The sequence below is a fragment of the Lampetra planeri genome, chromosome 2, assembly GCF_965212315.1.
Source record: "Lampetra planeri chromosome 2, kcLamPlan1.2.h2, whole genome shotgun sequence".
NCBI lineage: Eukaryota > Metazoa > Chordata > Hyperoartia > Petromyzontiformes > Petromyzontidae > Lampetra > Lampetra planeri.
Window position 1 is genome coordinate 12650000 of NC_136108.1, and position 26223 is coordinate 12676222.

Here is a 26223-nt window from a genome sequence, read left to right on the forward strand (position 1 = left end):
GGTACGGGTATCGGGTACCCGGTTGCGACCTCTGGGCTACAGTGACCCCAAATCCAACTCGGCTCCGGCTCCATTGAGGCCAGCTCGATTGATTTTGGCTTCGGAGCACAACATAGACAACTGCCATGCTCTGCTCTGGGGCCTCAAAATCTTCCTGAGCTCTGGAGCCGGAGCCTCACCAACCATAATTCAGACTATGTACAGGTGCAGTGGTACAGCATTAAATAAAAAGGCAGATGTTTTTTCCTGAATGCAGTGTTTATTGTAACAGTATAATCTATTAATGCACTTACAAGTAGGGCCTCTTGAACGTGTACTATAGTTACCATATTCCTCAACATTGAAATGACTACATGCGCAGTAATTGTGATTTAAAATATACTATTGTATTTGAGATATTTGGTTTTGACCATGAATAGAATCGCAATGGAATACTGCATCACTTAAGCAACACAAAGTACTGTACATAACGTGCAAAATAAATAAATTATTAAATTACTTGAGTGGAATCCAACATACTCATACACCCACTTTAATTATATTAACTGTTTTATGTTTACTGTTTTAATCATATCTCTACAAATTAGATACTGTCAGATGCTAGGAACCTTTTAAAACAAATCGAAAAATTACATCACACTCATTTGAAATTGAATAAGTCATGTAAAGTTGGTGTAAAGTATTTCAATACTTTTCAGTTGAATGTTTTTGAAAATCAAAGATTTGCCTGGAACTCGATATTAAATCATGGCGCAAACACAGTCCTGGAAATATACCGTTAAATATTATAGGCAGTACGTCAAAGCATAGCATACATTGTAATGGTCAAAAATACAACACTAACTACAACATTAGGTAGGAAAGAAAACAAAACTAGCACTTTTCTATTGAGGACTACAGCACTGTACACTAATTTATTGACGAAGCAATCCTCATGTCCACAACCCAGCCACAGTGCTGCTGGGGAAGGTGACATTGTGGCCGTGCAGGGTGGTGATGTTTAGCGATGTGCAGTAGAACATCTCCTGGCCATGTGTGCAGGTCTGTTGGTGCAGCAGGGCCATGACCAGCCCCACTCCCATGATAGCCATCCCGCACAGCAGCAGGACGGCTGACAGCAAGCGGTTTGGGTTGTACCACGGCTCGGATGAAAGACGCAGGTAGCACGCCGCGGGCAGAATGAAGACCAGTGGCGAGGCACACAGCACGCCCTGTCCACGTGGACAAATGTCAGGCGCTTGGTCATGGCGATATGCCGTACAGCTCCATATGCAACTGCAGGGCGTCCCAAACCCATGTCCTCGTGTCCCATCATGGTCTGGCTCTCTCGTTTACTAAAATATCCACTCAGATGCAATTAACGTATTACGTCATACCTGTCTAATTGTTGGCAAGTATGCAAATCTGGACCCAAATCTGTAAGCAGAGCTGTGTGGTCTGCAAAAACTATCTGTGCCATCATTCTTCAAAATATCCAGGTTTATCTGTGATTTGCTCATGTATAAGTGGAGTAATTTGCAGAAAACAGCCCAGATAATATGGTCCACAATGTTCATCCCCAACATCACTGAGTTTGTTTTCTGTGTATTGTATTTGTTAAACCTCACATTGAGCTCCAGCACAATGCCCAAGCAGTCTGTGGAGATGGAGGCAGCCATGGCCGCTGCCACAATCACCACCGTGACGATCGTGTGTCGCACGCGGCTCCACGGGGCCGACGCAAAGAACACGTTCTCAAACACCTGGGGAAAGTCGCACATTATCCATCCCTGCCTGGCACTGCAGCACGAACTGCGAGTTTCAAAGTAGTGCATGTGTCTGAGGCACCACTGGTGGTTACATGGTTCTGTTTTGAATACAATGTGAAGTCAAAAAGTGCAAGTAATCTCCCAGCTCAATTCCCATGCGGGCACGAAGCCAATGGTGGAAATTTCGCAAAGAGTATGTGTGGGTCGGTCAATCCATAGGACACAACCACTGTTGACTTCCCACAATGTGGTACTTATTTTATTGACCTAATATGCAAGAAAGATGGTTGGCAAAGTTGACTTCCAACCAATATTTGGATTCGCCACCTCCTGATCGTGAGTAAAGTACTCTGTCGCAGCAGTGCCTGGGTTATGTATAACGTCATCATCTATACCTGTCTTTATATTGAGTTTCTGCAGAGAATCACATCTACATAAACAGCCCATTTTGTTAATCCTCTGCTGGACGAGGGTCTCCCCAAGCCTTCTGGGCAGTGAGGGTTATTTGGCCATAATTCACCACGCTGGTCAATGTGGGTTGGTGATGGTGGAGGGAGCGCAGCGCAATGGACGTTGCTACTGTGTCCTCCTGCTGACAACATCTATTTACACGTCTTTTGATCATGGTCGTGCTTCTGAGATCTGACAAGATCATGTACATTATGAGTGATTTGACATAGGCTTAAATGTGTAAGTGATTTTATTTATAGCTAAGTAAGCAGAAGTGGGTTTGCTCACTATCAGCTTGTGTGACACTACAGAAGGCAAATTACTGGGCTAATTGATTATGTGGATCATATATATTTAGCATGAGCTTAAAAGAATATAGAACTTGAGGCTGGCTGTGCCCTGTGAATGCAATCAATGAATCTCCAGGCCATAATTTTCGGGCTCTGCTTTAAATCATCTTGATTTTTGGATTTTTCTAGCTAAATACATTGACTTGACAACTGTTTATTTGTGCTACAGTCCATCTTTCCATTAATGTGAGAACACAATTAGAATTCACAAGAGTAACTCACCAAATCATGAATGTCTATGTTTCAGATGCTGTACAACAGCAAGTGTGTTATGTGTGCAAATATATGGATGTGAAAAGCTCACCTCTCTGGTAACAAAACACTCAATGGGAAATGTGAGTAGTATGCTCAGCGCGTAGCAGAAGCGGCCTGCTGTAACCAGGTCATCGTTTTTGCAGTAATTCTCGAAAATATCTCCTGTGGATGAAATGGGAGGGCAAAAGCATACAATTTAGTAGCGGTTTTCCTCTGGGAATAAAAATATATTTAAAATGCTGCCTTGTGAATTCTCATTTCTGGCACTTGACGTAGAAAATGATTTAAACTGAATTAGTTCTGGCAGAGGGTAAAAGCCTTTGTAAGGTTTGCTGTCCATGATGACGTCTTGATCTTGTTTCATTAGTTAAACAACTATAAATAAATACTCTCAATGGATTATACCATTTGATAGTAATCATAGTATGCGGTACTCCATGCCGAATTTAACATGTACAATACGTTACCATGTTTCCTAGTTGCATTTTGTATATGTTAAGTTATAAGATGAAATTAAATATCAATAAAACAATGTGTCTGTTATCCTGCCTCAACACAGCAGCCGTCTGCTTCTTAATTGCACCTTCGTGACTAATTTAATGAACAAAAAATTGTGTTTCTGAGCCAGCGGCTGTTGTAAATACCCAGCAGGAACATGTATCAATGTTGAAAGCTTTTAAGCAAAGTGTCTCTTTTGTGAAGCTCTGCCACTGAGTGCTTGGAATATAATTCTCTGTGTGGCCTACTTGCCCGCACCCATATCTTGTATTTCAAAAGAATAATTGAATGTAAAGTACAGAGCCCGAGAGTGGCACTAACACGACTGGTAGGTGTTCTCTAGTTTGCCGTGTGCTGGTGATGATTTGCCGTGATATCACGTTTGCGGCCGTTATGTTCACAATATCACCATTATCGTGAATATTTTCCACAACTATATAATTGTATTTCACAATTTTCGGATTGTTGTGCTTTGCCGTGCATCCAGTCCTTCAACTGCAGTTCACACAACATAAGCCTGCCTGCCATACGAGCTGTAATCAGAGACTTTACTTTATATGCATTATGTCTAGAACGCACATGCTGTTATTTACGCAGAATTGCGAAATAATTAATTTAACTATGACGTCATATAACGACCGTGCCGCCAATTGCGCCCAAACATATTTAGCAAAACAATGGGTCATATTTATGTATTTATTCTTGTGCTTTATATTTGTTACAGGATTTCAGAAATACACCTGTAAGTTAATCAAATATGAAAACGGAAATAATTCAACGATAATATCACGATGTCACGCTAATTTGTAAAGCCGACAATACGTTTTTGCGGACCTTATACGCTATATTGTAGAATCTCTAGAGCTCCCTTCCCTCCACTGGAGGCCCTTCCATCAGCAGTTTGCGTGAGCAAGGAATTGCAGTGCTGCACATTTACATGTCACCTTTAAAATTCACATTTCCGATTTCTATTGACTATAATAATAACGGTAATATGAATGTTTTTTTGCTTGAGACCACGTAAATATAGTTCGATATATATGGATGATATTAACACGTAAGATTTTTGCGACCAATATCCATAATACAGGTTTTTTGGGTTAGATCGCGTAAATATATAAATGTGTCGTTAAACCCGCCACCACCCGACACACTCAATTAGTAAGGTTTGTCACGTAAACAGAACACGCCAAATCGTTACTAGTACAGCACACCGGTGTGTTGGAGAGAAAAGTAATTACAACTATCTTCATCAGGCCTGATTAAGCTAGTTGGATATTGTTAGTTAGTTGGATATTGTTAGTTGGATATAGTTGGATATTGGTCACTAAATCTGGCTGTCGCCTGATGAAGCTATTTGTAATTACTGGCGAAACGTCGTATTCAGATTGTAAATGTTGTGGCTTTGCTCTCCAACACACCGGTGTGTGCTATGGTATAAACATAAAAATAGACAAAATACTGTAAAAAGTTAATGGATTTACTGTGCCGTACTTACCACTCCAAATCTCAAAGACTATGTATAGGGTGATGTACGTACTACGCTCTTATTTCAACAACTCGATGTGTTTGAAGATCGCCGGTCCGATGCAGCTTTTAGACTGGTGCTTGGGCGAATGCAGAATTACACGCATTTTTCGCCGGATCTCACTTTATATTTTCAGTTTTTATTACTGTAGTTATTAGTCATGAAAAATGTATATAGTGCTGTATTTTCATGAAGCTGTATGTAGTGTATATTGTACTCTATATATTTAACACTGAATCAAGCATAGCTACTTTTGTCACGCACATTGTGCCGATCGCCGGACTGGTTACAGCCTTTGGAGCGGTTTTACCGGTTTCGCCGGATTGGTTTGGGACCGCCCGATAATATTGGAAACAGCAGGATAATCACGCGCCGGATAATCGATGATCAACTGTAGCTCTTTTCAGAAGCGACCTGGCCACAAATGATAGCAACAGTGGCTTATCATGTGCTAATTTATAACACCCAAATACTCTAAAAGGCTTGTTTTTAAATGTGGAGGGAAAACACAAAGAACCCCGAGAAAAATCCAGACGACCACGAGGACAACATGTAACTCCAATATACAGGCATCAGGGTCGGGGGGCGCCAAAGTGGTGAGGTGCCAGTGGCGAGATATTAATGACCTCGCCTGGTATACAGGAGGCCGTGGGTTCAATCCCGACCCTGATTTGGAGTTTGTATATATCTCTGTGGTCGTGTGGATTTTTCTCCAGGTCCTCCAGTTTTTCCCCCCACATTTAGAAACATGCGGTTAGAGTATTTGGCTGCTATACATTTCCACATGATCAGGCACTTTGTTGAGCTATCATTTGTGGTCAGGTTACTTTTGAAAAAGAGCTATACAGCTCAGTGGGTCTTAACTGATAACATAAAAATAGTTTCATTACATTTTTATCTGAAACGTAGTCCAATTATAGACAATGTGTGTTGAGTTTTTTGTTATATGTGCTGCCAACGCAGCAGCATCACCAAATTATTTGTTAGACCGAATCCTGAACTTGGAGGTATAAATGAGTGAAGTTCACGCAGCAACCAAGGTCGTAGCAATAGAAGAGTGATACACAGTAGTATGGCTGTTTCGAGGCAACCCGAGCTGATGAGCGAGTTTAATTGCACAGTACCTTGTGTGAATCCCGTGAACGTGGCATAGCCACACGCCGCGAGGATAAGGCTGATGATGAGAGCGCTCAGCACCGACACGTGCGTCACGCGGGACCAGTTGCTGAGTGAGGGCTGCTCCAGCGAGCCGTAGATGATGAAAGTGTTGTGGTGGCAAATGAAAGCTAAGTAGGGAATACCATGGAGAATACCACACGGTCATTACTTTCGCCTCTCCCAAGCACATAGCATTTGCAGCAGATGAAGCGTTGAATGGAATAATGTACCGTAGAAAGCTATCTCAAAGGGACCAATTCAATAAAGTGCTACCCAAATACTGTAATGCTCTGTACAGGCAATTATTATACTCTCATATACATAGATGGAATTCTTGGGACAATTATATTCGTATGTGCATTAGACAGCCCTTTTGTCATTCCACTGCTGGATGAGGGCCTCCCCATGCCGTGTGGGTCGTGGGGTTATTATACCATACTTCACCACGCTGGTCAATGTAGGCAGGCAGTATAGACATGGAAGCACATAGTTGCAGTACAACATTGTATTCTACGGCACTGATATAGCATTGCAAACATCTATAACACCTGTTTTATGCAGTGGTTACCCATAAAAATACTAAACAAGCTCAAACTCTGCTTAGCTTCCAAGATATCACGAGATTGGGTGTTTTGTGGGTGATTTGGTCATATGCTCAATGGAGTCGTGTGTAGTGCAATTGTGATTGATATTTTATTATGCTCACAAAATGGACCAGGACGATGATACATTGTATATGTTTTTCAGCTCATATCAAAGTTTACTTGTACTCACCAAAAGCCATGATGCCCACTGCCTGCACCACATTTGGCTGCGCAAAAGTCCAAGCATTCATGGAAGCAGGACTTTAAAAAAAGGCACAGAAACAGCTAGAACTTGCAACTGAGATTGGTAACAAGTCTCGTAATGCACATCACAGACAGTATCAGGGCATGGCACTTGCATTTCTCTTTAGGTTAAATCCATTTCCAACCCACGCATAAATTAATCTGGCACTGCCGCTGTGCACAGCTGTGAACAAATATGCAGTACAGGAAAAGCATTTATGCTGTCAGCATGAATCATTGCATATTATTTTATTTAATGCCATGGCTTACAATTGGGGATGTGGTATTGTGTACAATCTCAACAAAGAGGCGTTTTTGTATAATTATGGTTTTGGAAAAAATCCAGCAATGGTTTTCCATTTACCTTAGCTCGGAGAGATGACAGAAATTGACAATGTACTTCCCAATTTACTTAATAAGCCTAATGGCTTTGTATGCTCTGTTTCGAAGCTATATTCTTTCACTCAACAATCTCGGGATGACGTCAATGTACTTTTTGAGAACACCTCATGTTGACCACAAAATTCACTTATAAAAGCATGGCAAACAATTTTTATTTATTGAGCATTTTACTACAACAGGATCTCAAAAATCTATATAAATAAAAATGTATGTTCTTTAAGACAGCATGTAATGTAAGTACATTTGCAATTTGCAACTTGAAAATACAGTAATCAAGACTGTCATTGAAGTTAAAACGTTGTCGTATTCGGTGAGTCATATAGCTTTAAAAACAGCAACGCCTTTTTGAGTGCATTTGGCAATTATGTGTATGAAACAGTAAAATGAAAATGTCAGTCACTGGTGCCAGACTTACATTTGTGGTCCCAGTGTGAATGCTCGCACAACCACCACAATTAGGATGAAGAGTGTGAAGAACACTGAAATCAGAGACACCTGTAGAAATATTACACCATTCATGCCCCGAAATATTTATCATCATGATATAAAACAAGTACAGTACTCCGTTATGGATGCATTATGGTGCATTTTATACATTCTGAGCAACAGTTCTGACAAGCCAGTTATGTTTTTATTGTCGTTTTGTTATTTTCTTCGAATTTTTCATATTCAAAATGTGGGCCTATCAATTGATTTTTACGTTTGAGATTTTTGTATATGATTTAGATCACTGAAAATGCTAATACTATAGAAATGTCGTAAAACAAAGAGATTAAGTGTATAAAAAACGTTAATTAATATTGATCAGTTCCACAGCATGAAGAAAACAAAGCTAGTCCCTGCTCGCAACAAACGCTTGGATTCAGGGTAGTGTAGCAGAATTATTAATTCATATTTAGAAGACAGACAGGAGGGTGCATTTTTGCACCAGTATATTTATGCATAAATGGGATAAGTGTAAACGTTAACAAGAGAGACTTCGGAGGCGATATGAAAGTGCCTGGCAAGCATTGTGTGAGGGTAACGAGGATCTTGGTGCTGAGCGTGTGGAAGGGGGTAAGGTTGTTGTGAAGCAGTGTTGCAGAGTGCTGTGAGAATACTGGAAAGATGAGTTTGGACATACCCGCGTGAAAGCTGTGATGGCAAGAAATGTATAACATTGCCATGTTTTACAAAATTGTCATTGGATATAAATTAAAGTTAAAGTTTTCTCCTTCTTAAAGGACATTAGCCTGCTGAGAATTGGGCCACTAAAGTGCCATCCTGAGTTGCAAGTGTTGGCGAGTGTCATCAGCGTGGGGGTGAGTGTCGTTCATACCTTTCCCAACTTGGCCACATCGCGAAAAAGGGATAGTGGCAGGGTGCAAAACACCGAGGTGAGGAAGATTATGAAATATCTGTTTGCCAGGACATGCTCCGCACCCACTGATTCCACAAGAAAGAAAATCGTACATTGATTCAGCTGCATGCAAGAGCCTGCAAGGATTATTTTTGCAGCACACTCTGCAGACTGAAAGTCTGTAAATAACGTTAATTAATGTTATCATATGGAAAGCTACAGTCAAAACCTTGCTTGCATAGATCCGTTTGATTTTGGCAAGTAAACATGTGCTTCACGGTGCTCCGTAATATATGGCAGAGATATTGATTCAAGCTGCTGTCAATCAAGCGGGCAGAATTGAGGGAATGTAAGCATTCTGCACGCAATAATGTAAGTGCTCTGCACTTAAAATACCACACATGCAGCTTTGGTAACCATAGTTTGCTCTTGTGAAAATTAATTGATCCTGAATGGACTATTGCTGTTAGAACTAAGGTCATTCAGTAATGGATTGACATAAGGACACTTATTTAGGAATACCAACAAGCACACACACACCATTGTTTTACAATGTTCTTAGTAGTAGCATGGCCCAGCTTGCTACACATGCATATCAAGATGCTTCATGCAATAGATGAGTATGTATGGTCTAAGTGGCAATAATATAAAGCTGTGCTTGTGTATTTTGAAATAAATTAGTGAATCAGTGGCCTTACCTCCTGGAATCCGTTCAAACACCTTTGTTAGTGTATCACCAGTTATGACATTGTAGCTCACCATCGCTGAAAAACATCCATACCAGTTCCGCCTTGACCTCAATTGCATGCAATATCAGTAACAAATATAATGATGTACATTGGTAAGGAGTATATAGCCCTAAGGGAGCACAGAATGCTAAATAACACCATTACAACAATAACATTTAGCCAATTATGTTTTTTGCTTCACAGTTTTTATTTATTTTTAATGCATACATGTGGTGCGTGAAAATTACGTGAAAATTAAAAGAGGTACATTAAATTGTTTCTTGCTGTGGTTGTCCCACCTGATGACGGATGCTTGTGTTGCGCCCGAAACGTCGTTATTTAATTTATTTTATTCCCACGTGACTTTACCGAAAGAACCAAAGAGTATAGGTACATTAAATGTACATGAAGCGCGAGAGTATAACATTCTCCAGTAACCCTGTCGCCACCACTGGACTGTGAGCTAGGTTGAAATGTTGAGCAAGTATCTGCACAGGTATTTTGTAATGGAGACATGGGGACATTCTCTTTGGTTCTTTCGGTAAAGTCACGTCGGTAGAAAAAATAATAGATCACGACGTTTCGATCGCCACACAAGCAATCGTCTTCAGGTGGGAGAAAGAAACAGGCTGCTGAAACAAGTCCTTATATATATAGTCGAGAGGGGGGTTGCCACTTCGGGCAGAGGGTGGGGGCTAGAGATTGTGCCTAAGCGAGTGGGAAAGCTGAGGAGGTGGCCATTGTATTGTGAGAGATTAGCATGTCAATGTAAACGAGCCAACACAACGGTGGCTGTGCTAGTGAGACATCCAGCTCGTTAGAAAACGAGGGAAACAAAACGAGGGAAAACACCACATAGAGGGAAGGAGAGAGAGACACACTCCGAGGCACACCCACACACGTTTCAGCAGCCTGTTTCTCTCTCCCACCTGAAGACGATTGCTTGTGTGGCGATCGAAACGTCGTGATCTATTATTTCTTCTACCTACGTGACTTTATCCAAAGAACCAAAGAATATGGATTCCTGCAGTCACGAAAGCTTCAAATCAATATGGGGACGTTAACCAAAAATGTATTAAAACGGACACTCGCCAACGTATCTTAGCTTGTGAGTTTTTTTCATCAAAATACAGAATTCCTATAATCCGCGGCAGCTGTAGGGTCTGTAAAAACTCCTATAATCTATGCTCTAGTCGCATTATCTGAAGCTTTTTCATCCAACTTCGCAAGATGGCTTTGTATCTTTGCGAATAAGAGAAGTCTAGCGGCAGATTCATCCTATTACCCATGTTTATCCGCAGAATAGGTGGAGTAAAATTAAAAGTAAAACTGTGGATAACAGGATCCGCAATATTGTTCCGTCGGATCTCCATGGATAAAAAGGAGTTCGGTGTAAGTTAAACAAGCAAGGAACCATACACGATGCAGAGGGGAGTCCTCACCAATGAATGGGTAGGTGAACTGCAGTAGGGACAGCACTATGTAGCCGAAGTAACCAAACGTGCTGTGCACCAGTGATTGGTACGTGGTGGTGCCAGAGAGAGAGCCGGACTTGATGAGCAAGATGATGGAGTAATCTGTACAGAACGGGGGGGAGGGGGGGGAGGGGGGGGCACGCGCTTGAGCTGCACATTAAGACACTGACCGTTCCAACGTGCATCACATGATGCATTCCTAGAATTTCAACACAATGGCACGTTGTGTTGCTTTTAACCACTCAGTACAATACAGTTTACTGTTTATAAACATAACGTGTGTATTATGACCAAGTGACCCACAATGCACCAAATCTTGACAGATCTCAGAAGCTAAGTAAGTTTCAGCCTAGGTCGATAGGGGGATCACCATGCACAAAACAGGGTGTTGCAACCTGTGGAGCCAAACATTATTTTGCACGGTATGTAGCCAACCGTGCTAATCAGAGGTACGGTAAAGAAGTAGGTGCGGACAGCAGACAGCAGTACAACTTATATATGGCGGTATGTGTGTACATGACCACGCGTGTCACCTGTGACATAGGCCACCACCACGAGAAGCAATAGACCCAGAGGGAATCCTGCCTGCTTCAAGGCATAGGGCAATCCTGCGCACTCAGACGGAACGTGTTGTGTTAATCAATATTGTTATTATTACGATCAACCATGGAATTGGGCCGCAATTTACAGTTCTCTGTTCCGTGACATCTCAGTCTTAATTTAGGCACCAGAGAGTCGCATAGCTAAACAAGTGTTTATTTATATGTAGGATATATTAAATTATGTTTTAGATATTTTTTATAGTTTTTAAATGATGTCAATGTAAACTTGAAATCAAAAGTACAGCATATGCAGCATAATATGTTTGTACTTTAAAGCTCTTTGTCAATGCAATTCTGGATGAAGCCTGCCCATGCTATGTCAGTCATGGGGATTTGTTTGACCTAACTTCACCATGCTGGTCAGAATGGGTGGGTGAAGGAAGGCAATATTGCTCGCCACTAACGTTGGCTGTGGCCAATAATCCAATGCAGGTCACCAAATTTATAGAACAGTGCACCGACCTCTGTGCCAGTGTAATTAAATAAGTCATGTTCTACCCAATGCTGGATGAACACTTCTCCAGTTCGTTGCCATCCCTCACATATTTTTTTGAGATCTTGGTTTATTAGAGCTTGGGTGACTGCGTCAATTTCCTAGTTGATCGCTTTCGATTATCTGCAAAAGCTAAGCATTGTAGTAATTGATATTCATTTCTGTTTTCCAGCATATGACAGTATGTATGTGGACAATGGTAGAACATTTTCCTAAATATAGCTTGCTCCTATGGTTGGTTGGCCTCTAAATAGTTCATTATTCTGTTCCCAACAATCTTTGTAAACAATGTATTTACTTGAGAGTGAATGGTTTGCAATTATTCAAGTCAGCCTTTCCTATTTAATATAAAAATGATTGAAACATCTCCCAGGATTGAGGTATTATTTCATGTGAGCATTTCATAAAAGGTCTACCAATTTTCTTCCAACGACCAATTCCACTTTTTTGATGATGTTCACATTTTATCTTTTTTTCTCGGTGTCATAAAGTGCACAGAGTGTTTGGAACACCACTCACCTATTATACCTGCCCCTATGATGGAGTTAAGGACATTCAGACTGGCGGAGGGCAGATCACTTGTCCCCCCTCTCGAGTCCTCACCCTCAACCTCTCGAGGGAACAATGCCTCCCTGTCACTGGCATGGACATCCTGCGGAGACTGAGACACGGTCGTGAGCCCCACACCAGAAAATAAATCAGTGTATCAAGGAAATGTAACCGAATGACACATTCTGCACAATTGTACCACAACACTATTTGAAAACTTGACTGATTTAGACATGTCAATAATAAATATTTGAATGTAGTAGTGTTAACTTAAAATTTCGTCAAGATATAATCAACGTGATTGTCAGTAGAAATGCAGAGGATGTTTTATGTCACACTATGACAAATGGCTTATTTTGTACCCTAATAGCTAAATGATTAAAAAAGCTTTCAAATAATTTTTATACTCTTCATGGGTAATAAATCAACAATGACAACAAAATGGAAATATTGTATTTACTCATGCATTTAGACTTTAATGGTGGCTGTTCAGACCAAGTTAAAACGAAATATACAAATGTCATGATTTGAGTTATACTTTGTATTCCAATGTCAACTGTATTTTCAGAACCACACCTTCCTGACGAATGGTTTATTTTGAACCGTAATAATGATTTTATTTAAAAAAGCTTTCAGGTTTCTTTTTTAGACTTTCAGTGTGCACTAAAGGCACAGTGACAAAGCAATGAAAACAGCGACATTTACTTCTGCATTTTGAATATTTTATAGCACCCTTTCAGAACAAATCTTTATAAAAATTGCAAAGGTCAGGATTTCAACAACTACAAATATATTGTCTATAAAATGCCACTGCATTTCAAGACTTTTGAAAAATGAAACAAAAAATTAACATTTTCTCTGCCCATTGCGTATCACAATAAACTGCGTTGTGCATGTTTTTACGAACGAAACGCAGATTTTAAAACGCGTTGAAACTTTGCTTGCATTTTATTTCTTGCCAGTTAAAAGGCCAGTGATAATAACTAATGAGACAAATGACCAATGTTAATTCTGCCGTTTTACAGCACATGGCAGCCCTTCCCTTAAGTCTCTGGGCTCACTATAGCCATGGCAGTCAATGAATGAGCTAATGTAAACAGGCACACGCAGCTGGTCAAACATCCCCATGATTGCATGTCACGCGGCCAGTACTGGTCACCTTTTTCAACAATAACGCAACAAAAGCAGCCGTTCATTTGGCGCAGAGCCGCTAATGCAGGTTACGACAAAACAACTGCATCTGTTTTTGACGCTGGGGGTACTTGTGCCACATTGACAGACCAATTAGGAGGGTTCACAAAATGCATTTATGATCTTGATTTAAAATGGCTACGATGCAACAAAAAAATTGCACAAATGCAGTCAACTCTATGCATACAAATTTAAATATACAAGAACTGGAATTTTAAAATGTAGACCCTCAAATGATGTCCCAGAGTGATAGGTGTCATTCATTAGGCAGCAGCCTAAAGTTCTAAATTGCTTTAAGTCTCCTGTTAACTCCTAAATGTTTTGTTCGCCATAATCAATGTGCCCAATTAATGTCTCCCACAGAGTTTGACGCTGAAAAGGAACACATCCTACTAAGGGTTACCAGCAAATAGAGAGTTCAACATCATGGTATGCAGGGAGCTGTGGACGTGTATCGTGCAATCCTGCAGCTGACATATCAGAGTGCTTGACTACTTTAGTTTATCCCTAGATAAAAGTAAAATTAAAAAAAAACTTATTAAAAAACACGCTTTAATGAAATGTACCCTACTCGTAATGGCAGAACTCCTCGACTCCGGGAAGTGGCCACGAAGCTTGCCATAACGTAAGGGACCGTGGTGATTTACAGCCAACGTCAGTTGAACGTGGACAATTAGACCCAAGCCGAAACATATAACATATAAAAATGAATGTTTAAAAATACTTTTTTTAATAGAATATAGTATTGTCATCAGTATGACATAATTATACCAAGTTTCCAGTCGATACCACATTGGGAAGTGGGTTAAAATTGAGTTATAAGATTGAGAATACGACAACAACAGATTGAGTTCATAGAAAGCGTGTAAGAAGATTGTTTAAAAATGTTTTGTTTATTTTTATGATAGACTATGGTATTGTCATCAGTATGACATAAGTATACTAAGTTTGCAGTCGATACCACATTGGGAAGTGGGTTCAAATGTAGTTACAAGATTTGAGGATACGACAACAACAACAGACAGAGTGAGTTCATAGAAAGCGTGTAAAAAGATTGTTTAAAAAAAAATGTGTTTCTTTTTTATGATAGAATATGGCATTGTCATCAGTATGACATAAGTATACCAAGTTTGGAGTCGATACCACATTGGGAAGTGGGTTAAAATTGAGTTACAAGATTTGAGGATACAACAGACAGAATGAGTTAAATAAAAGCGTGTAAACAAATGGAACACGAACTGCAGTACGGCACTGCTGGCTTCAAGCATTTTCCGGCATTTCAGATATTCATTAGGGCTATTCCTGAAGCCGTTCACTGACTTACTAATATAGACATGCACATTTAAATGTTACTGATAAACTTTCCACTCAAGAATAAGAATGCAAAATAATACATAAAATTCTCCATCAAAATAATATGTAAGCTTAAGACATATATACTGTATACACACACTAACTACTGTATACAAAAATCAGAGTTGCAAACTAGATTATCTGTACTTAGCTGCGAGCTGTACTTAATTGCCATGCATTTAAATCAGAGTTGTGTCTATAATCCATCCATGTTTTGTCTTATTCATTGCTTCCCGAAACCAAGGGTTCACGTGATTTCTGACTTGAGCTTGGAGCTTAACTCTTGAGCCAAAATTCCAGGCAGGAAGTACGTGGCATATGGATACAATACAGAAAATACAGCCGGAATTTAGGAGTCTTCAGTTTACAACAGAATATTTGGAGTTTAAAACATTCCACGTTAATCAAAGAGAACCACAACGCAAAAAAATGTCCACCCCCCCCCCCATCGCATGAGGCTACAACCAACATAAATTAACCCCAACATCCCCATCACTCGGATTCGCCGTGCATGATTAATGCTGGCATCAGGATTTACACATGCCACATTTACTCCACTGCATTTTGTTATTCCATGTAAAATTGTCCAAACGCAAACATTATACCGTGAACCAACTCATGCATGCGCGACTGGGAAATCAGAACACGGTCAGTCGCAATGTCTCAGGGCAACATTTCTTTTGACACATGCCACATTAAAACAACGTCCATCTGGGGAGGAGCAGCAACGCATTCTCTCGTTATTGCGATGTGCATATTTGCTCGAAGCTCGTGGTGGATGTGATCGTGGTAACGTAGACAGCGAGACGTAATGCTCACTGACACGTGCGTGTGTGTGGTGGTGGAGAGGAGAGCTGACGGGTTACCGATTTGGCTCCCTCCGAGGTGTCCCGGTCGCGTTCTTGGTTTTCATCCATGCTCACGGAACTCCTTGCTTGTTTGTAATGGTCAGCGAGACTATTACTAATACAGCGAACACCACCACCACCACTATGTCCTGTATCGCGCAGTCGAATGAGCACCCACACGCGCAAATACTATATTATGTTTAAACAATGCAATTGTCAGCCTCTGCGCAGCAAATGCCAGACTCAAACTAAATAACACTTTTGTTTTCAGTTCACCCAATTGGCACTCTTCTATTTGCCTCGTTGTGCCATTGTTCCCGATTATCTTGCGATTCGGTTCGGTGAGGAGGTCGATGTGGTTTCGGTGCTGTTATTACAGATACATTTGTAGCTCACATATTTCATCTGTAGCTCACAGAAACATCTGTAGCACACATAAACATCTGTAGCTCACAGCTGCTGCCGGTTTAAAACCAAACGGTCAGGACTCAAAGCTCGCCCACCAGATGCCCTCTGATTTTATTTATTACCAATATTGCTTTTGCCAGAGGCGCCTATTATAGACGCCACAAGTAATCGGCATTACTCTCTTCGCGTTCCGGCAGCAGCAGACGACGATGATGATGATGTAGACCCCGTACACAGCAGGCTGGAGAAGAGCTGGAATACCGGCGTAGAGAGAGACAGAGCAGCAAGCCAGCGATGTGTGCAGTCGAGTACTTAGTGGCAACAGAGGCTGTGGTGAGAGAGAGTGTGTGCATGTGTGTGTGTATAAATAGCTGCTCGTGTGAAATGTCCCTACCGTCACGGTGCTAATGGTTCAGTCCGAGCGGTGCTCGCCTTGTTCAGGAGGCACTCGGTCAGAGATTTCGTGATGCTTTGTCGTTGATTTGCATACCAGGGAGAGAAAAAAACATCAAGTTTAAATTTCTCAAGCTCAGCTGGGTTTGAGGCTTGATAGTCGTAGGATGGGAGGCTGCCTGGGAATATACCATGTGGTGTTGTTGTTGTTGTAGGCTTGTCGAGATCTTGGACTGCGAGGTGGCCAGAGGGCGATATTAATATTGATTATTATTAAATCTATCCGTGCGGATATTTAAGTCCTCTTTAAATGTTCACCACATTGTATGTATGAGTTTGCTCGTGGTATACTGAGTTTTCCTTCCATATGAAGACAAATACTCATTAACAGAATTGGCCAAACAGCCTCACGCATTAGTGACCATTTTACTGGGGAATAAAGGGCGTTTTTACGTCTTTATTACTTTAGCAGCTTTATATAAATTACTTACTTGGAAGCTATTACCCTATACACTGCGTTTTCTACGTTTGCCAGAAATCGTGTTTACAATTACAATAAGTAATTTAGCTGCAGGACAAAAACCTAATTAGTCGAATAATAAAACTCAAATGAGTCAAGTAACGTATCACGTCTGAGTTGTTTGACCAATAATTGTTGGTATGGAGTAACACGCGGTATGAATAAAATTAAATACAGTATACAGTAGTTTAAACATTTGCATTAACAGGCTCAAACGTCTTTCTCAGGTGGCATTAAAAGTGCGTTATGTAACAGGTCCTTAAAAAAGATCTCCATCCACGCTATCACCGTCCTTCGCCGTCCCTCTGTAAAACATGGGGACCGTTGCCTTCATGATATTCAATGCCACGGTGGGAAGAAAGTCAGAGATGGTCATTATAAATCAATGGGGGTGGCAGAATTGCATAAATTCGCACCCTCATTCATAAGCGCTGCATATGAATGATCTCGCTTGCTCAGTGGCTTCATTTCATTTCGAGATGCTCACCGTGCACAGTGATTCCTCGCTTCCCTGACGATGTTCATCACCGACCGCCACCGACAGGCCCAAGGGGCCCCGCGGTTGTTCATAAGGAGGCCCATAAAGCTGGCATCTGCCTAAAATCCATTCAATTCCCCGGTGCCGTCCATCGCAGAATCACTTCATTAATATGTATCAACTGCGAGCTTGTATCATGTACAATGTGCGTGCGGTCACTCGGCTGTAGGACGTATGCACATTTATAAATGAAACCACTGTAAAGGATTAAAGTTAATTTAGTTTACAACGTTAACGGCACTGAGGCAGACTTTATTTCACGCCCTGGGACGGCACGTACAACGCAGGACGGATGCACAAAGCTGAGAAATTTAATTACGCAATGAATCAAAGTAGATTTTTGGTTGGGTTAGATCGCGTAATTAAAATGTGTTGTCGTCAATCCCCCCCACCACCCGACACGGACCATTAGTAACCACGACCACCACCAGCATTGTGAGGACCTCCTGCGCTCCTGGGCCTTATATAGGGTGATGTCATCAACCTGCGTCCACCAGGGAAGCACGGAGTGGCTGCAAGGGACACGGAGAACTGAATATATTTACATAAATTACGCGTATTTGCATTAATTATGCTAATACTCATCGAATTAAATTATGTTAGTGTTTTAGCGATGGATTATGCTAAGCATGTTATTGGGTTGGTCGTCCCCCACCAAATCACAAACCCACACTGACCAGCACGGTGAAATATGATCAAACAAAATTATTTTATTTCTATTATCATTTTTATTAGTTATTTTTATTTTTACCTACGTGACTTTACCGAAAAAACCTAAGAGTATGATCAAACAGCACCCATTATTCATATTGAATGGGCAGACCTTTAGTCAGCAGCGTAGCGACAAAGGGTTGTAAGTCCCTAATGTTTCATGAGTGGAGTTCAAAATAACTCAAAAACACGTTGTGAAAAACCCAACGCAGAATATCCATGGGTTTGATCTTCCACGAAACTTATGGGCAACCTTAAACCGCATCTGTACAAACCGTGGCAGATGCAGACACCTGATGTACACGTGGAAAATTTTAAATTCTCCAATATTCGACTGTGGTCACCCCCAACAGACCATAAAACATATTACGATGCAATTCCGGATCCACAAATAGGAAGGAGACGTTGCAGCGATACACTCCGCTGCTCCTAACGCAGTTATCTGGCTTGACCACCTCAATGTGAAATTGTAGTTGTTGCTCTGTATGCATTGTTTTTGCTCTGTATGCATTGTCGATGTTTCCGATGCATACGCATGGCGATCATTGCACTGAGCAATAGAAAGTGGAACACAGATCAAGTAGCAAACACAAACTAGAGACATTATTAAGGAATTTAAGTGGGAATTGGCAGGGTACAGTATACTATTAGTTCTTTCGGTAATTAAAATTTATAAAAAATAAAATAATAAACTCACGACGTTTCGGAGGCAACACAAGTCTCCGTCATCAGGTGGGACTGTCACAGCCAGATTTGCTGCATCAAGTGAGGCAGGGATTCAAGATGCCTCCGAAACGTCGTGAGTTTAGTATTACTTTTTATTAATTTTAATTTCATTTTTTTACCTACGTGACTTTACCGAAAGAACTAAGAGTATGAATCCTTGCAGTCACGAAAGCTTCAAATCTAGGGTACAGTATGTAACTAGAAGGAGCATGCCCGAGAGGACGACCATCAATTAGATGGTTTAATGAGATCCTTAGATGGATTGTGGTATCACATGATCGTGAGGAATGGCAAAAACATAGAGATGAATTAATGCAGCAGTGGATCATTCCTGATGAGGGTGAATGTGTTCACTGCAGATATGTTTTTATTTCTCTCCCCATCTTGAGATCACGTTCATGCGTGGGACAGGAAATGGAGGGTGGGGGAGGGTGGTTCTGTCTCAGCTCACTGCTTTGTCCGACTCGGATGAATGGATAGGATTCATTTCCTATTCGTTTTCCACACAAAACGAATTAACGTGGATCTAATCTGCACGAGTGGGTGGGGAATGCGCGCACACATATCGAGTAACCCCTTAACACGCGCACATAAAGCATGGATACGTGTGCAACGTGAATATAAATGTTTTATTTTACCATGCCACAAATGCTAGCTCAACGAAGTGGATTTTCAGGTGGACATTTACAGCAGCCGAATACCCCAAACGAATGTTTTCTGTAAATGTGGAGAGAAATACAGGAGGGCCCGGAGAAAAATCCACGCGACCACGAGGAGAGAGACATGCAAACTCCAAATACAGGGTGCTTGAAACATGTGTTAACACTTCTGAGAATTTGCAACAATACCACAAGAAATGCACCTCCGGGCTCTGGAGACCACCTGGAGAAGATTCCAGGCATGTGTTGACAATGATGGCGGACAAGTGGTCACTTTTTGAAGATATTAACATATATTTATTATCATGTTACAGAGTATTATCCGTTCTTTTTCCATTAAAAACGATAGTCTCATATAAGTGTTAACATTTTTTTTGCAGTACCCTGTATACAGCAGAAAGCATTAAGGGTCGGGATCGAACCCACGATCTCCTCTGCACAACAGGGAGGCAGTTTACATCTCGCCACCGTGGCGCCCCAAGTTATATGAACACTGTGGCTGACACATAGAGATGTCACATTTCGCCTTGGTCTATTTCCTCCCGAGAATATCAGATATAAAGTATTTACTAAAATAATGTTTGTTTTAACTATAATGTATTTACCGTGTATCTACAAGTGTACTTGGAACTATAGAGGCGATGTATCAATAAGAAAGCAATATCATTAGACCTCCTTTACCAGTACCAAAATATAATGACAGGGTTTTTCCCCTTTTTTCTGGCAACAAAACTGAAACCTTTTTACAAGGATTCATGTCTGCATTAACCACAATACTTGCAGTCAAAATGCAAACAAAAAACACACTATGATAATATATGCATTGTCCAATCAGTTTCAAGGACAATGCATATATTATCATAGTGTGTTTTTTGTTTGCATTTTGACTGCAAGTATTGTGGTTAATGCAGACATGAATCCTTCTAAAAAGGTTTCAGTTTTGTTGCCAGAAAAGGGGGAAACCCCTATTATTATTAAGAAAGCAATACTCTAAGCCTAATCACTTATAGGCCTACCCCACGTATACCCTTTCATATGAATGTATATTCATATTGGTCAAAACAATTGTCGCCTTAAAATGAAAACAATATATGATAGGCGACGTTTTGGGCAATGGCCTTTCTTCATAGCATATACTGTATTCCATTTTAAGACACTGTTATGGACGAATGTGGATGCTTTTATAATTCGTGCGTATGCACCACTCCCGCCAACACAGAATCACCAAATGTTGTCCAAACCATATTGGGCGACTTCAGCTTTATACTACTGCGTCTTCATCATAATCTGATTCATATACTGTACAGTACAGAATACTTTATAATCGAAAACATTAGAACATCTGCAATGTGTAAATTCTCCGTGTGTGGAGTATGGTAGCCTATCTATAAATAGTGATCCATTTATAGAAACCAGGCTGCTTAAATAATATGGAGACATCACGCAATCACTTTCGTGATTGACAGCTGTTCTGCACGGAAATGTTTTTTTTGCTGAGGTTTAACATTTTAAAAAAATCGAACCTGTCACCGAATTTACAATACAATTCGTGAAAATGTTACAATTTTAAATTGCATAAATTCAAATTCACCCTCGATTTAACGATAAGTGTGCGCCTTTGTATGGGAAGCGATTTCACAGTGGTTAGCGCTACGCTGCGCTACGAACGATTGTCTGAACCGGCCCTGGGCCAGCCCTAGGTCGACTCAGCCTCAAATGAGTACCTGGTGCGGTGTGTAAACATCGCCACGGGAGAGACAAAGGCGGCCGGGCGTGGTGCTGGCCACCCACCCCCTCGTGTGCCGTGCCGGCCTTCATAGGTGCCACTCGCTAACAACAATTGCCCCTACAGTCTGTTACAGGCTACGCGGTGGGATCTTTGATGTGTGCACGTAGCCCACATGCCCAGCCACCTATGCCCAAGCAGCTTCTGTTTGACCGGCTAGAAGGGGCTCAACAGGCGCGGATCGTGCTAGAGAAGAGATGGGCTGATTCTAGATTAGAAGTTTTCGTGACTGCAAGGATTCATACTCTTTGGTTTTTTCGGTAAAGTCACGTAGGTACATTTTTTAAAATAAATTAAATCACGACGTTTCAGGCGCAACACAACTTAGCGAAAGTGTGTCGATACACTTAAGCGGTGTGCTTTCAATTTCGATTTAAAGCTTTCGTGACTGCCGGGATTCATCTTCTTGGTTCTTTCGGTAAAGTCACGTAGAAGGGAAATAATAAAATAATAAAAATAAAATTTAATAATTATATAATGTTTTAGATTTTTTTTTTTATAATAAAATAATAAAAATAAAACATCATAGTTATATTATTATTTAAAGTATATTAAAATTGTATTAATAATTAAATAAATAAAAAGAAAACATAATAATAAATCTATTACGTTTTATTTGTATTATTTTATTATTTCCCTTCTACGTGACTTTACCGAAAAAAACAAAGAGATGGGCTGATGTGGTTAATGAAGGATGTGGAGCTGATTGACCGATAATAGTGCCAGCAGTGTCAAGATCGGGGTCTGTGGAGGAGGTTCTTCACGTGAATGACTCTGCTGGGAAGTTGGAGGCAGTGGCCCTCCAGAGGCAACGGAGGGCGAGAGGACTGACGCTCAACAACAACAACGAGCGGAGCTCCGTACAACTAAAACGCACAGTGGGGAGCAGATTTGGTGCATCTGGCAGTCAGTCATCTCAGCCAGCCAACCCACACGGCATCTGGAGTCTGTTCCGTGACCCCCCTGCCAGACACTTCTCGTGGCCTCAAAGTGCACCTAGGCATGTCACCGCCGCTTAGTGGTGAGCGGTGGTTGTTGTTATTAGACGCTTTCATTTAACTCACTCTGTCTATTGTTGTTGTCGTTGTTGTATCCTCAAATCTTGTAACAAAATTTTAACCCACTTCCCAATGTGGTATCGACTGCAAACTTGGTATACTTATGTCATACTGATGACAATAATATATTCTATCATCAAAATATATATTTTGAAACATAACTTTTTATATGTTATGTTTCAGTTTGGGTCTAATTGTCCACGGTCAACTGACGTTGCCTGTAATTGGCCACGATTCCTTACGTTATGGCAAGCTTCGGGGCCACTTTCTGGAGTCGTGGAGTTCTTCCATTACTAGTAAATTTCATAAAAGCGTGTTTTAAAAAAAGTTTTATAAAATATTACTTATTTGCGTCGGTCTGCTTTGCGCTGAGATTAAACACGCGCAGCGACCACTCTCTGGCGGGTTTTCGTAAAATCCCAAACAGTATTACCACAAACAGTCGATCGGCCTCCTGTAATTGTCCAATAGTACAGACTCGTGCACTAGAATTCATTCATGTACTGCCATCACAATCTGACCACGTGGTCAATAGAGAAGCATACCGTTTTGGAACAGATGTATAGTATTTTCACATTGTTATTAAAAATACAGTATGCGAGTTATATGCCGCAGGCTTCACTCGCTCTCTTATCGGCTGTGGTGTCATTCTACAGGAGAGTGAATGACTTGATTCACTGATGATGGGGATCCTGTACATTTGTAGGTGTTTAGCCTTAAAGCAAAGTATAACCTTAGGCTAAGCCTGTCCTATGAGTGGAACCAATCAATCACCAGGCCATAACCATGGTGGGTTCAAACTGGACAATTTTACTTATACATTTTTATATTGTCATTTACTTAATCTTATTTGAGCAAAATTCGAGTTTTCTACCCATTCTAAGGATACCATTACAATGTACATCAGTCGCTCATTCACAATCGTCTATACGTATTAGATGTAGCCTATTGCTTCCTAAACGGGCTGGATATCTTAGCAGACATAGCTTTTGTTGGGCAGCCTCCTGTTGAAACATGAATGCCTGGATGAAGAGACAGTGCAAATATCCTTGACTGGTATCATATTCACGCAGTGATAATGATTTTGCTGCCTCATGATCCGATGCATTGTCAACACATCAGGTTCATTATTCGAATGTAAGTGTAGTGGTGATACGCGCTGGGGTAGCGATCGGGTGCCAGCGCGTAGTGATTGGCTGTGTGTGTGGTGACGCGCGCTGACGGTGAAGGATCAGGGGTCAGCGCGGGGTCGTGGGTTATGTGGTGCTGATTGGCTGTGTGCCGGTGACGCGCTTGAGAGGGAGTGATCGGGTGGCAGCGCGGCGTGATTGGTTGGGGAGTGGAAACACGCGCTGGGGGAAAACGGATCGTAGAGATAGCGCGTCGTGATTGGTTCACTAAGGAGCGATGCTCACGTCGAGGTCCGCATCCGCTCCGTCTCCCGTGAGGAGGGACTATATAAGGTGATGCACACAGGCGTACGGGGAGAGTGTAACCAGCGAAGACTGAAGACGGAGAGGAAGAGATAGGGCCCTGCGGTACCCAGTCCCGCTGTCCTGTGGGGACCGGGACTCTGTGTAACCCAGAGGTGGAGTGTAGGGTGAGCATGCAGTGTGAGCATGCAGTGTGTGTAGCCAGAGGCATAGGGTCTACACGAGACGAGTGATGTGTGTGTAGCCAGAGGCATAGGGTCTACCGGAGACGAGTGATGCGTGTGTAGCCAGAGGCACAGAGTCTACACGAGCTAAGTGAAGAGTGTAGCCAGAGGCATAGAGTCTACATGAGCTAAGTGAAGAGTGTAGCCAGAGGCATAGAGTCTACACGAGCTAAGTGAAGTGTGCAGTCAGAAGAATAGAGACCACACGTTGTATCGTGACAAGTCAAGATTTAATAAAAAGTGTGTTACCCGTCAAGGAGTTTCCTGCCGTCATTTCCAATACTTCAACTGGCGTCAGAAGTGAAACAGTCTTCCAAGCATGGATACAAGGAAGACCCGTCGGACCCACGGGATTGACCGCGAGGATAACCTTGACGACTCGGGCCAGCTGCCATCGGGGGGTGAGGACGAAGAATGGCCCACGCTGCAAGATCCGCCGACGGCGCCGGATGAGCGACTGGGGACCGATGCCGTGCTCCGCGAGGCGCACTCCCGTCTGGCGGAGCTGCTGCTCGCCGCCGCGTCCATCCTGGCGGAAATCAGCTCGTCGGCTGGAGCGGGGACGGCGGCGGACATTCTACAGGGTCGCCCCGCAGATTCCCACCAAAATGACTTGGCGATTCCCGCCATTTCATCTGCGCCGACTTTTGGCGGGAACGGCGACCGCCACGTGGCGGCGGTTCTCCAAGCGCGCCCGCTTACGTCATCAACGCGCGCTGCGGACCGCCATCAGACACCCGCCACTGGGGCCGCCATCTTACTCTTACACACCGACGGGGCGGCGGAAAGGAACCACGAGGCAGAGGACGACTTCATTTTTCAACAGCACCTTCCCGCATTGTCAGCCTTCAAGGCGGAAGGCGGGGACTGGGGCCAATTTCAGCGCAGGTTTTTGGCGCATCAGGAGATGTCCGCCTGGTCCGACGCTACGGCGCTGCGGGCACTGCCTGCCATGTTGGACGACAACGCGCTCGCGGCCTTCATGTCCGCATGGAGGTCGGACCGCTCCATGCTTAAGGCAGCGCTGGGTCTCATGGCCAAGGTCTACGGACCTCCCTCGGCATGTCGCCATCATTTTTATGCAAGGCGGAAGGCGGACACGGAGACCGCGCTCGCCTATCGCACGGCGTTGCTGGCTCTCGCCGATGCCGCATTCCCTCGTATGGACGAGGAGGGCCAGGATGCGATGGTTTTGGAGCAGCTGCTTAAGTTGGCGCAGGACCTGGGGGTCCCCATCAACATGGCCGACGAGATCGATATTTCTTCCTTGCGGGTCGCTACGAGTATACAAGCGCACGAGGTCCTTCAACGCAAACAGGGGGTCGTCTGCAACGCTGCCGTGGCCTCAGCTCCGGGTCCGGTGATCACCGAACCCCAAGTCGTCAGCCCACGAGAGGAGGCGTTCACCGCGGGACGACCAGGGGACTGGAGGTCGGGGGGTCGTTCGCCTCTGCGATCGGCCCGCAAGCTGGAGCAACCGAGATCTCCGACGACCCTCATCACGTGTTATAACTGCGGCCTCCGGGGCCACGTGGCGTCCGGTTGCCGCGCTCCATGTCAGCGCGCCATGGGATCTCGGCTGGACGACGACCAAGGCCCCAAGTCATCCCTACAAACCCCGGCAAGTCGCGGCACCTCACATGCTCGGCCTACATACTCGACACGCATGGGCCGTCGCGGTGCGGCGGAGGAGGGCCGGTTAGGGTTCGGGGATTCGGTTCGGCGAGGGGGGTTCGGCCGGGACCGGGGAGACATTGAATGGTCGGAGTTGGGGCACAGAATTGTGGCTGCTTCAGCGGGTTCATCCGTCGTTACGGGATCTATTGATGGGGTCGAGGTCAGGGTGTTAGTGGACATGGGGGCGTCGGCGACTATTATATCGGACCTCATTTACAACATTCTCCCCGTCCAATGCCGTCCGCTGCTCCCAGTCGATGTGCCATTTTACGCCGCTAATGGGGGATCGTTGGGCA

At 42.7% G+C, this 26223-nt stretch overlaps 1 protein-coding gene across 1 annotated transcript; it reads right to left on the bottom strand.

Moving 5' to 3' along the window:
* Nucleotides 1-239: 239 nt before the first annotated feature.
* Nucleotides 240-18095, bottom strand: SLC38A11 (solute carrier family 38 member 11). Its single transcript, XM_078607732.1, has 14 exons — nucleotides 17603-18095; nucleotides 16597-16671; nucleotides 15813-15943; nucleotides 12373-12514; nucleotides 11292-11366; nucleotides 10726-10860; nucleotides 9254-9319; nucleotides 8535-8641; nucleotides 7632-7711; nucleotides 6762-6832; nucleotides 5954-6115; nucleotides 2853-2965; nucleotides 1608-1742; nucleotides 240-1211 (listed from the first exon to the last, which is right to left on the bottom strand). Exons 3-14 carry the CDS (start codon nucleotides 15861-15863, stop codon nucleotides 933-935), a joined length of 1416 nt encoding a protein of 471 aa, XP_078463858.1. The 5' UTR covers nucleotides 15864-15943; nucleotides 16597-16671; nucleotides 17603-18095; the 3' UTR covers nucleotides 240-932.
* Between the last annotated feature and the right edge of the window lie 8128 nt (nucleotides 18096-26223).